Source organism: Physeter macrocephalus, chromosome 21 (assembly GCF_002837175.3).
Source record: "Physeter macrocephalus isolate SW-GA chromosome 21, ASM283717v5, whole genome shotgun sequence".
NCBI classification, from domain to species: domain Eukaryota; kingdom Metazoa; phylum Chordata; class Mammalia; order Artiodactyla; family Physeteridae; genus Physeter; species Physeter macrocephalus.
In genome coordinates this window covers 7821220-7835186 of record NC_041234.1, presented here as the reverse complement: position 1 = coordinate 7835186, position 13967 = coordinate 7821220, and the positions used below count along the sequence as shown (strand labels likewise).

General features: G+C 38.4%; 1 protein-coding gene across 2 annotated transcripts in view; it reads left to right on the top strand.

The window, feature by feature from the left end:
• Window positions 1–13967, top strand: part of APOO (apolipoprotein O) — a 59017-nt gene that overhangs the window by 42473 nt on the left and 2577 nt on the right. For both annotated transcript variants that reach the window (XM_007116034.4, XM_028482599.2), the window contains exons 7-8: window positions 782–862; window positions 12552–12617. In XM_007116034.4, the coding sequence (XP_007116096.1) occupies window positions 782–862; window positions 12552–12587 (117 nt within the window). In that variant the 3' untranslated portion in view covers window positions 12588–12617. The remainder of the gene's footprint in view (window positions 1–781; window positions 863–12551; window positions 12618–13967) is intronic.

Sequence of the window (13967 nt, the reverse complement as noted above, 5' to 3'; positions counted from 1 at the left end):
TGTGGGATCTTCCCGGACCGGGGCACGAACCCGTGTCCCCTGCATCGGCAGGCGGACTCTCAACCACTGCGCCACCAGGGAAGCCCTGGAAGCATTTTTTTTTTTAAGAAAGCTCAATACTTAAAAAAAAAGTTTCTAACAATTGAAGCCAGCAGGCCAAAGTTGGACAAGTGCATTTTAAGGTAGTGAGCTTACTGACCCCAAAATATTCTCTGACCCTGGGGCCTACCTCTCAGGATGTTGTAGAAAGGATTTTGAAACAGGAGGCAAAATCGCTATAGAAACTCAAAGACTTTATGTTTTGAGGGATCTGGGAAGACTGAGAGCATCTTTACTGGGCTCACCTATTTTTTTACCTAGCCCCTAAAATGAATGATTGGTTTTAAGCTTGATTTTCAGGCTTGTTTGGCTGGTACGTGCTAGATGTGATAGGTAGAAGCCTGCCTTCTTGTCTGATCTTCAGGCATTTCCCATATCAGCAATGATCTACATTTTTTTCCTTGAAATTGTGAGAGTTTGAAATATACACCTATAATTTATGGCAAATTATTTTAAACAGTAACTGTACACGGGTGAGCTATTTTTTATTTTAATGCTATCATTCTTACTATCTTTTATTTGCTTACATCGCACAGTTTTAATGTGTATGTCCCAAGATTCCTGTGTTTGTCGTATGCTTAAATACAGTTCTTTTGGAAACAGGACAAAAGAAAACAGAAAATTCTCTTCCTTACCACTTCATGTATGGAATAGCAATGGATCTTTTATATTTTGTTTGAAGGTCAGTGGGGAGAAATTATATGACTGGGGTTTACGAGGATACATAGTCGTAGAAGATTTGTGGAAGGAGAACGTTCAAAAGGTGAGAAAGATCTTTTTCATTATCTTCCTTTTGGTTTAAATATGTGGTTTCTCTCAGGTTTTATAAAATTCTCGATGCCCTATTGCTTGCTCTTGCTTTTTCTGTTTGTATTTCCTTATGCTTCTAGCTCAGATTCTCTGGTGGCCTTTATTGGAGGAGCAGTAGAACCTCTGTGCATTTGATTATTTTCAGCAGGGCTGAATAAGTGGGGACCATAAAATACATTCCACCCCAGTCTTAGACCATAATTTCCACTGTATTGTATTTACAGTTTGCTCAAAGTGTTGCATATTATCTGAAAGTTTCATCAAAACTAGATTCAAAGGGAACATGCTATGCTCCCAGCAAAAGACAAATAACCGAGACTCCTCCTCTTGCCGTTTCATTCATCATAGGCTTCATTCTTCGCTTTATCAGTACTGTAACTGTTCATCCCCTAGCCTATGGGCCCAGTTAAGGGCATATACGGGACCAGCCACCAGTTACAGGCCACTGTGCTGACTGGTGGGCGAACAGCAGAGGGGAAAAGGTTGTGGAATTATAAGGAGAGGTCATTTTTTTGTCTCTTCTCACAGCCACTTAGCTGATTAAATGTTGCCCATGTTTGCTGGGACATTCTCTCTTTCCTTTGATAAGGATTAATGAATATAGAACAAGGCATCATGTCTCCTCCAAGCACTCAGAGGCACAGCTCGATAAGGAAGAATTAGGGTTCTTATTATTAACATACCTTCTGTATCATAGAATACTTTTGACTCCTGTCATCTCAAATCAGAATACCCTTTTAAAAAATATAAATACCTAGGGACTTCCCTGGTGGTCCAGTGGTTAGACTCCGAGCTTCCACTGCAGGGGGCATGGGTTTGATCCCTGGTCGGGGAACTAAGATCCCGCATGCTATGCGGCATGGCCCATAAATAGATAGATAGATAGATAAATAAATAGATAAATACATACATACATTCATACCTATCTCAAAACCCAGGATTTCGAACTGGAATTTGGAAGTAACATTAACAGAATAAATTATAAGCCCTCCTCATTAGTTACATAAATAATCTTCAGTGAAATCTTAAGACTAATTGTTGTACTGGTGATTTGTAATTGAATTAGTCTCTGTTGAGCCTGTTTAAACTAGCTCTTGAGTAGGAAGTTCTATATTAATATCAACTGCCCTTTGGCAATCCCTTTTAAAGAGTAAACGCTCATAGTTTTATTTTCATTTCTCTGACATTTTCTTTGGAAGCTTTCTTTCCTGTTTAAAAAATTCCTTAAGTCCACACTGAGTTTAATATGGGAAAGGAAACAGAATGTCAGGAAAACTATACACAGCTTTAGAAAGAAATGTGGAAAATGAAACAACTCCTCAGTTCTGAGTGCTCACTGTGGTGTCAGTGCAGAACCGATGCACATGAAAGCTATGGTGGGGGGGGGATCCCCTGGGAGCCTCTGAGCGCTCACTGTGGTGTCAGGCAGACACGTGCACACCAATGGGACTGTGGTTGGAATGCAAGCTAAGCAGAACAGCATTTTATGGTAATTTGAAAACGTTGGCTATTACAGCTACTCGTATTTACATGCAAGTCTTTGGGGAGTGAGATAGTAAAGATGCCTAATTAGCCTGGGGTTGGTCTGCAAGTCTTCTCTGGTCTTCCTTCTATGCTCTTGCCCTCTTGAGCGTCACTGAGAGCTTAGTGTTCTTCCATTTATTTACTCTCAAAGCACGGTTGTCCTGACAGCTATCTGTTGTGAATAGAAGATAAAAAAATGGATGTTGACTACTTAAACATTTAGCACAAGTTTTAAATGAAAAATATCAGAAGGCCTTATTAATTCAAGATTTGATATAGTTAGATTTGGGGAATTATTTGCTATGTACATACTTTTGGTTGTAAATAGTCAAAGAAATTTGTGGACATTGTGTTTAAAATGGGGCCCTGAGGGACTTCCCTGGTGGTCCAGTGGTTAAGGCTCTGTGCTTCCAATGCAGGGGAACTAGATCCCTGCGTGCCACAAATTTCTTTGACTATTTACAACCAAAAGTAGGTACATCTGTTACATTATTATAGTACGAACAATTATGAATCAGATTGCACCTAACTGAGACTGGTAATTGAAGCCTAACTTGAAAACCAATTTCCAAACTCGCTAAGAAACAAACAAATATCTCCTCCATGAGGTGTTCTTCAGTTCCCTTCAAAGAATTCCCGGACCCCAAAAAATTCCTGTTCCAGGGTAGCTTAAGTCTTTGCTCTCGTTAATAAAGCAAAAACAAACAAAACAAAAAATACTGAAACCCAGACGGTCCAACAAGTGGGGGGCAGGGAAATCAATAAAAGACAATGGCATTTCACTATCAAATAATGGGGTCCTGAAATTTTAAGTGGTATGAATGATGGTTCAGTTCTCAATTATGTTATTTCCCATGGAGCTGTATTACTCTCAGAAACCCTCAGTCTGTGGCGTTTTTTGCTCTGCCACATCCCTTTTCCCTTTTAGGAATTAATTCTAAATGTTTGCACTGAGTCTTCTATCAACGGCGTTTGGATGAGGTGGTCTTTCAGTCCTGTCATGGGTCAGTGAAGAGAAATTTATCTGCTTCAGCTAAAATGAATTCTTTGTCAGAACTGTGAAGCAAAGATGGGTGTGTCCAGAAATATTGTTATCATAATGGGTCTAGTTTTTTTTTCTTTTTTTGAGATAAAAGAACATATAAAATATATATCATAAAATACAACATATATAAAATAACTGCATATATATGTATATTTACAGTTTAAAATCCAACAATATAATAACCATACATATACCAACAAACCATCCATCTTTAAAAATAGGAAATTACCAATGTCTTCCAAGTTCTTCCTGGGCCCTTCCATCTCCCCAGAGAGAACCACTATCCAGAATTTTGTGCTTTTCATTCCATTGTTTTTCTTTAAACTTTTTCTTTTAGTTGAACCACATAACGTATTTATTCTAAAACACTGTAGTTGAGCTTGCCTGTTTTTTGCCTTTATAATACAAATAACTATCAAATATACATATAAATAAATATATAGTTTAGATGGAGTCTTACTATATGTGTTATTTTGCAAGTTGTTTTGTTCCCTAAACATTATGTTTATGGGTTGTGTATGCCCATAATTTAGTAATTTACACTGCTATGGAATATTTCTTTGTGGGAAAATACCCATGTTGATGGCTAGCTAGGTGGCTTTCAGTATATTGTTGTTGCACACACAGCTTTGAGCATATTTTTGTACATGTGTCATGGTTTATTAAGAGTTTTTTAGGCCAGGGACTTCCCTGGTGGCACAGTGGTTAAGAATCCGCCTGCCAATGCAGGTGACACGGGTTTGATCCCTGGTCCGGGAAGATCCCACATGCTGCGGAGCAACTAAGCTCGTGCACCACAACTACTGAGCCCACATGCTGCAACTACTTGAGCCTGCGCGCCTAGAGCCCGTGCTCCACAACAAGAGAAGCCACTGCAATGAGAAGCCCGCGCACCGCAGCGAAGAGTAGCCCCCGCTTGCCATGACTAGAGAAAGCCCGCGCTCAGCAACGAAGACCCAACGCAGCCAAAAATTAAATTAAATTAAATTTTAAAAAGTTTTTCTAGGCCAGGATTCCTAGTTCATAGGGTCTGCACATCAATTTTACTAGATGAAAGATTTTCCGTTTTTGCCAGTCTGGTGCCTTTAAAATAGTTTTTCACTGTGGGGTGTGTTTGTGTGTGTGAGTGTGTGTGTGTGCGTGTGTGTGTCTTTACTTTGTTCCCCAATTTTTATTTTGAAAAAAAATTTCAAAACTACAGAACAGTTGCAGGAATAGTATGATGAATATACCCTTCACTTAGATTCACCAATTAACGTTTTGCTACATTTGCTTTGTCTTTTTACACATGCTTGGGTGCTCACACACGTGTATTTTATTTTTCTGAACCATTTGAGAGTTAGTTGTAGATATTGCGCTTTCTACCCATATCTAATTCGGCATATATTTCTCACGAACATGGTCATTTACTGATATAATCACAATACCGTTATCATGCTCAGGAAAGTTGACATTTCATTGTTTACATAGTCATTATCTAATATACAGTCCATAGTCAGATTTCCTCAGTTGCCACAATAATGTGCTTTCCTTCAACAATTTTTAAATTGATTTTTTTATAGCTGAGTGAATTATTACAAGGCACACACCCTTGTAACCATCATCTAGGACAAAAACCCAGAATTTTGCCAGCCTCCCCAGAAGCCCTTCCATGTAGCTCACCCCAATCACATTCCTCTCTTTCCATCCAAAACTACGTACTCTCCTGACTTCCATGGTAGGAAGTAACTTCCCTGTTTTTCTTAATGGCTTTATCACCTAAGTCTTTACCCCGTCACTTTAGTATTGCCCATGATTATTTCTGACTGATATTCCTTTTAAGTCTTTTTTTTTTCCCTTTTAAGTCACTTTTAATCTACAGGTTCCCCTTCCATCCTCTTATTTTCCTTACACTGTATCTGTTAAGGGAACCTGGCGTGTCGGACCTGTAGAGTTTCCACCAGTTTGGGTTTTGCGGATTGCACGCTTACGGTGCAGTTGAACGTGTTCCTTTCTTCTCTACATTTCCTGTAGATTGGCCACTGGATCCAGAGGCTGCCTAATCAAGTTCGTGTTTGATCCTGTTGCCAAGGCTATAGGTCTATGTAGGCATCTAAGTTTTTGCTTCACTTTACCATTTTGGTGTTAGTGGCTGTTGAGGCTCACTGCCTAGACCTACTGATTCACTGGGAGTTGGAAAATGGTGATATTCTACTTCTGTCATTTCATTTTCACACAATAGCTAGAACACTTTAATAAGGAACTACTTCCCCTCATATACTATTTAGTTACTCAGTTATAGGAAAGATAGGATAAATGCTCAATTTTTGCTCTTATTTATCTGGTTTTCAAAATAATAAATTGGTTCCCTCTCATCCTCAGAAGGTCACCAATTAGTGGAGTTTTTTTTAGAATCATTTTGAATTTGTAGATTTAAATATATTTGGGTTTGAATGCTTTGTATTTCTTATCCTTGTTGGAGTTCAGATTGTTCCATTTTGGCTAGTAGAAGTTGGCTCTGCGTCCTTTTGACATGACGCAAGGACTCTACGACAGTTTCCTCGCTGTCTGGCATGTCAAAATGGTCTCAGAATCTCTCATCGTTGTTTTAATGTATGTTCCTTTGATTACTAATGAGGTTGAGCATCTTTTCACATGTTTATTGGTTTCTTCTTGAAATGCCTTTTCATGTCTTTTGGCCATTTTTTATGTGGGTCATTAGTTCCTTTCTTAATGATTTATAAGAGTTCTTTATTTTTTCCTAGATACTAATATTTTTGGTCACATGTTTGCAGATGTCTTCTCCCAGTTTGAGGCTTGTTTCTTCAGTTTTGGTGTCTTTTGATGATCAGAAGTACTTAATGTAGTTGATTCATAGATCTTTTCCATTACGGCTTTCACTCTTTGACTCTAGGTGTTTAAGAAAAGCATGGAACTATTGATTGTCCATTGCTAATCTGAAACCCTTTCAGAATAGTCCCAGCTCAAAGCCTGAGTTTCAGAGATGGAGGCTATTTGTGGGTATCAGGCCCCACGGTCACAGATAGCTCTTTTGGAATTGTCTTCTACAGTAGCCAAACACAGCAGTGTGTTTCAGTAAAAGTCATGTTTAATTTTCACTAGATTTTTTAAAAATGTGACAAGTTACTATCTAAGAATTGTAGAATGACTGTTAAAGACCAACAATAACTAAAAAGAAAAATCTTAATAATTCTTTGAAGGTAAGGAAAATATAAAAGAAATATAAACCTGTTACTAACATGAAAACTGAGCAGAACTTCTAAAGCTGAGCTTTTAATAGTTGTATTCAAGCCTTTGCTGGCTCAGCAGGAAAATGAAAGGGAAGCAGCAGCCATCATCCTGAGTAAATGTGTCCTGCTTTCTTTTTCTCCATTCGAAATTCCTTAGCTTTCTAAACACACTCAAGTTTTGCTGTAAATTATGTGATTTTAAAATGATCCTCTTTGAAATAAGGCAGTCACAGAAGGAGAAATGCTGTATGATTCCACTTAAATGAAGTGTCTAAAATAGTCCAATTTATAGAAGCAGAGAGTAGAGTGCCAGGGGCTGGGGGGAGGGGAAAATGGGGAGTTGCTAATCAATGGGTATAAAGTTTCAGTTATGCAAGATGAATACATTCTAGACTAACATGAAAACTGAGCAGAACTTCTAAAGCTGAGCTTTTAATAGTTGTATTCAAGCCTTTGCTGGCTCAGCAGGAAAATGAAAGGGAAGCAGCAGCCATCATCCTGAGTAAATGTGTCCTGCTTTCTTTTTCTCCATTCGAAATTCCTTAGCTTTCTAAACACACTCAAGTTTTGCTGTAAATTATGTGATTTTAAAATGATCCTCTTTGAAATAAGGCAGTCACAGAAGGAGAAATGCTGTATGATTCCACTTAAATGAAGTGTCTAAAATAGTCCAATTTATAGAAGCAGAGAGTAGAGTGCCAGGGGCTGGGGGGAGGGGAAAATGGGGAGTTGCTAATCAATGGGTATAAAGTTTCAGTTATGCAAGATGAATACATTCTAGAGACCTGCTGTACATATAGTGCCTGTAGTTAACATTACTGTATTGTACACTTAAAAATTTGTCAGGAGGGCAGATCTCATGTTAAGTGTTCTTACCACAATAAAATAAAAATAAGGACAATGTGGTGGGTTTTCCATAAAGCTAAATTTGTTCTGAATTTGTGCCCCTTCTAGTTTTTGCTGTTTAAAAGTCTAAGAATTAAAGGTACTAGGCAATGATTTTTCTTTTTTTTTTCTTGGCTGCGTTGGGTCTTCACTTCTGTGCATAGGCTTTCTCTAGTTGTGGCGAGCAGGGGCTACTCTTCGTTGCGGTGCATGGGCTTCTCATTGCGGTGGCTTCTCTTATTGCAGAGCACGGGCTCTAGGTGCGTGGGCTTCAGTAGTTGTGGCACACAGGCTCAGTATTTGTGGCTCATGGGCTCTGGAGCGCAGGCTCAGTAGTTGTGGCGCACGGGCTTAGTTGCTCCGCGGCATGTGAGATCATCCTGGACCAGGGGTTGAACCTGTGTCCCCTGCATTGGCAGGCAGATTCCTAACCACTGCGCCACTAGGGAAGTCCCTTTCTTTTTTTTTAAACATCATTACTTAGCAAAATAAAAAGTAAGAAATCCTGAAAAGAAAAAGTCTCCTTTTTCGAAAGGCATACACTTTTGGTATGAGGAAAAGTAGACAAGGCAGGATGCAGCATGGCCTGGTGGCCAAGAGAGTGGACTCCAGAGTGGGTGCACCAGGCTCTTCCCCCAATCCCACCCCACCCCCACCTCTTACAAGCCTCGAAACCTTGGGAAATTGCTCTGGTGCTCTTGGGAAATGGGGGTAGTGCCTCATGGGGCTGTTTCAAGGATTGAGTTTATCCACGTGAGAAGCTGAGAAAATGGACAGACTTTAGAAATGGTAACCATGATAGATGTCATGTGACATCTGCATAGGAGAAGTTAACATTTCCTGATGGAAAATGGAGCCCTAGGGCTTATTATACTCCTTAGTCAAAAGTCCTCCTATCTGTTTTAGTTTCCTATTGCAGCCATAACAAATGACCACAAATTTACTGGCTGAAAGTAATACAAATTTATTATCTTAGACTCTGTAGGTCAGGAGTCCAGTGCTAAATCAAGGTGCCAGCAGGGCTGCGTTCCTTTCTGGAGGTTCAGGGGAGAATCCGCTTCCTGCTCATTGAGGTTGTTGACAGAGTTTAGTTTCTTGGCAGTTATAGGACCAAGGTCTGCTTTGCTAGCTGTCAGCCGAGGGTAGTTCCCAGCTTCTAGAGGCTGCAGCATTCCTTGACTCCCAGCCCTCTTCCTTCGTCTTCAAAGCCAGCTGCTGCAGATGAGTCCTTTTCGTGTCCCATTTCTTTGACCCTGTCTTCCGTCCTCTTAGACTATAGGAACCCATGTGATTAGATGGAGCCCACCCAGATAATCCAAGATAACCTCCCTATTGTAAGGTCAGCTGGTTAGCAAACTCTAATGCCATCGTAATTCTCCTTTGCCATGTATGGTAGCACAGTCACAGGTTCCAGGATTAGGGTGCAAACATCTTTGAGGGGGCCGTTATTCTGCCTACCACATCCAGTGAACTGGAATTTCACTGGAGTCTTTAACAGGTCATTTATGTTTACCTTTTATTTCCTCATCAAAAAAGTTAAGTGACCTACCACATAGGATAGGTAATTATTTTTAACATCTTTAATGGAGTATAATTGCTTTACAATGGTGTGTTAGTTTCTGCTTTATAACAAAGTGAATCAGCTATACATATACAGATATCCCCATATCTCCTCCAGCTATCTATTTTACGTTTGGTAGTGTATATATGTCCATGCCACTCTCTCACTTCGTCCCAGCTTACCCTTCCCCCTCCCCGTGTCCTCAAGTCCATTCTTTACATCTGCGTCTTTATTCCTGTCCTGCCCCTAGGTTCATCAGAACCATTTTTTTTTAGATTCCATATATATGTGTTAGCATATGGTATTTATTTTTTCTCTTTCTGACTTACTTCACTCTGTTTGACAGTCTCTAGGTCCATCCACGTCACTACAGATAACTCAATTTCGTTTCTTTTGGGATAGGTCATTTTTATTGAGCACTTGCTATGAGCTTGGCCCTGGGTGCTAACTGTATGCTCAGGAAGAGTCTGTGAGGCAGGTTCTATTATTATCTCCATGTTATAAACGAGGAAACTGCATTTTGGAGGAATTAAGTAATTGATCAAAATAATTCAACAGGTGAGGGGATCAGACATTTCAAGTGGATTGCTGTACCTCAAAAGTTTGGCTGGAAATCCCCCTTCATATGGCAGTGCATACTAATGAGAAGTAAATATTTTGATTAAAACAAATGTTTCAATTTTGCTAATAGAGATTATTATTCATGGATATGGTAAGAAAATAAAATTTCTACTGTAGCTTAGCCAAGTTAACACATAAAATTAACCATCACAGTGCAGTGCTGTTTAGCTTATTCCTCTAGCCCTTTGCAATCCAATATGGCAGGCACCAGATGTTGACTACATGAAGTGTAGCTAATCTGAACTGAGGTATGCTGTAAGCGCAAATTCACACCAAATTTAGAAGACATGGTACAAATAAAAAGATTGTAAGCTATCTCATAATTTTAATGTTGATTGATGTTATATTGATTACATGTTGAAATAATAGTATTTTAGATGTGTTGGGTTAAATAAAATGTATCAATCACTTCAAAAAAATAGTGAAATCCAGTATGTATTGAAATTAGATATAAGGAGAATGGTTGCATTGTATAATATTTTAAATAAAACTGTCTTAAAATGCAAAAAAATTTGATTTCTGGCTTGTGCTAAGTCACAAACTGTCTTTTGAAGTCAGAATGTTGTTTTTGCTGAGATGATGGTGGTTTCTGCCAAGAGAGATCTGATTTGTAATAGGGTGGATGGGTTCAATACTTCATTAGCGAGATATTTGACCGTCATGTTTTGTTATACTATAAGTGATATGTAATCAAACAAGAAAAATTTCCTAGCAACAGAGTTGTTTTCTTCAACCAGAAGAATGTTTTTATGTGCTCATTTTCTTAATGTCCAAAGGATAAAAAAAGCTTATGAATTTAGCATCTTATATTCTTATCTTATTCTAAGATAATATATCTTATATTTTTGAGATTGAGTTGCTGGCAAATATAGGTAGTAGAATATATAAGAATATCACTAGAAGTATTTGGCAAGCATTATGTTAAGGTAATTCAGACCTAAAATACATTTAACTAAGTAAGGAACCACATGGTTTTTATGACAGACCCAATTGTTGGACATGGTTATCTCACTTGCCTTCATAAGCCTCTTTTTATCTCTTCTTCATTAATTACATACCCAAACTTTTTTTTAAACACTCATCAGGTCTCTAGGTTCTACCTCATTTCATTTGTTTATTCAACAAATGTTTGAATACTGTGTGCTAGGAGGTCCTAGGAGTATTGTGCCCTCATGAAACTTATATATATTTGTGAAGGATTCAAACATGAATGAAAGAATTTCACAAATCAGGAAGTTCATGGGTGCTATCAATGTGAATAAAAGGTTCTTATCTGAATCGAAGGGCAGAGGACTGGGGAAAGCCTTGATCTAAAGGATGAATAGCATTTAGCCAGGCCAAAATGGGGATTGACCAGTCTAGGTCAAGGGATTTATTTTGCAAAGGTCCTATCCCAGGAAAGAGCTTGGCAAGTTGGAAGAGCAACAGCAAGAAGGCCACTGCTGTGTGTGTGTGTGTGTGTGTGTGTGTGTGTGTGTGTGTGTGTGTGTGTGTGTGTGTGTGAAAGTGCCTCTCAAGGAATAGTGTAAGGCATAGGCGCTGAGTCCTGTAGAGCTCTGTTCAGAGCAACAAGTAGACCTGGATATTGTATGATGATCCACCAAGCAATATGTATGGCCTTTTTCCCCAGAACCCCATCATCAAGTGAATGTGGTCTGTAGATAGGGTGACTATATAATTTATCATCCAAACCAGGATACTCTTGAGAGTGAAAGGGGGCACTATTAATTATGCTGGGACAATAGGTATAAACCAGTATGTATAACTTGGGCAAGCCAAGATGTATGATCACTATGCTTAGAGACAGGTTCTCAACCACTTCAGTAAGCCTGAAGTTGCCTGGAAACCATGCTCTGAAATTACAGGGTTAGGCACGTGTTCCTGCTTTCTCACATTCCCCCCTCCTTCACCCATGGATAACTCTGAGAGAAGGCCACCGGCAGAACCTGCACCAAGTCTAGACCACAGAATCACAGCCCTATTGCCCACCCAACTACAGCCTAGTGTTTTTCAGATTGCCATCTCATGAGAGCTCAGATCCTTGACGTACATCAGGTCTTATTAACGTGTTTTCAGAATTAAAGTCTTTAAAACATCTGGGAAAGAAAGTAAGGCCTTAGACATTTAGCACATGAACGTTTCCCACTAGAACCTTTCCTACCTTACTTCTCATCGATGACGTGACCTAATTATATGTTCCCAGATGGTGGCCAGGCGGAATGGGTGCGGTCTGGTTATAACCTCTTTCAAGTAAACATGTTTTGTGATTTGGCCCTTATGGTGGATGGTATACGGAGCGGAGTACCCACAGGAAACCGTCCCATAGGTGTAAAACCTTTTTTTTTTTAGTTTCAGATCATGATGACTATTCTTTTTTTTTTTAATTGGAGTATAGTTGATTTACAGTGTTGTGTTAGTTTCAGGTGTACAGCAAAGTGATTCAGTAACCTTCTTTAACAATTACAGTGGCATGAAGTAGTAAAGAAATCTTTTCACTATTGATTGGATTTTTTATCAAATCAGCTGTTGGCCGAATCTGTGTAGTGAGGATTAATGGAGCTTTATTTCCTGCTCTCCTCTGTGCCTGAGTCACTTTCTACAGCAGGGCCCTCAGGGAGCCCTAGTAATTCCTTCAGTTTACTGAGACATGGGTCACTTTGCATCAGATAATATTCAGTCACATAGTGAAGGTGTGCACTTTGAGACAGTCTACTATTTCTTTAGAAGTTTTACTATTTCTTTTCAAACTGCATTAATATTCTTTCTGTTTTACAAGTCGGAAAATGTGAAGAATTCACCCGGAAATAAGTAGAATACTCCATGCTCTGCCCATTTTAATCAGGTAAAGAACAAGAAAACTCTGTGGTTATTTTTAGCATTATTAGCACCAATTGAAATGACTTGTCTTTAATTAATTTAATTTGATTAATTATAGCCATTTCAACTTCGTGTGGACACATAAGGGTCAGGATGATATTTCATTCCATCTTTAATTTCTGGGCTTAAGTGCTATGACTTTTTAATTGTGTTTGTTCCTGAGAAGTACCTGGGTTTTTTAGACAGGCTAGAACTCGACATTTGGGATTTGTCTATAAACCTATTTCAAACAATTATTTCTTAGGCTTATTTTTTTTTTTCAGACAGCATTTCACTACACTATAGTAAGCACAGTTGTATTCATCTAATAATCATTCAATAAACATTTGCTGAATGCATGACTATTGTAGAGAAGCTCAAGATTATAGAGTAAGTGACATAGGGAATTCATAGGTGTTGTCTTTCTTTGTAGATTTGAGTAACTTGAGTCTAGAGAAATTTAGGATGGTATCTGATAAAGTCAATCAGTGTGATTTCTTCTGGTCGTATACTCAATTCACCATTTGTTTTCATTCATATGTTCAATATTTACCCATTGAGTACTTGCTAAGTAGAAAACACTAGTTATGTTAATATTATTTTGTGTATATATTAAAAATTATATAATAGCACTTATGATTTCATCGTAATTAGATTATATTGAATTTGGAAACAATCTAAATATTCAGCTACAGGAAAATGGTTTAATTATGGTATGTCCATAAAGAGGAATGTTATTATGTTTCAATAATATCTAATTACATGGTAACATATGCACAATTATTAAATTAAAAAAAAAAAAAAGCTAGTGTGATAAATTTTTAGAGAGGATAATGACCAGGAAATACAACAAAAAATTTAAGTATGTATCTTCAGATAGTAGGATTATGGATGATTTTTATATTTTTTCTTCTATATAACTTTATGTATTTTTAAATTTTTTGCAATGAATATGCATTTTCTTTATAATAGAAATTTGTTTAAAAAATCAGTGTCACATTTATCATAAGTCATGGCTACTATTTAAAACTCATGAAAGCTCTGGATTTGAGGTTTTCTTTCTCAAGTTGTCTCTGTGTTTTCAGAGACTGAGAGAGTCATATAATCTTAGAATTTGAAAAGGATCATCTGACCCAACCCCCAGCCTCAAGCTTAAATTCTCTGTAGCCCTGTGTCTTCCCACTTTTCACCTCCACTGATAGGAAAAGCACCCCACAGGACAGCCATCTTTGGGCAGTCCTAATTTTTAGGGAGCTGTTTCTTTCTTTTTTTTTTTTTTTTGTGGTATGCGGGCCTCCCTCTGTTGTGGCCTCTCCCGTTGCGGAGCGCAGGCTCA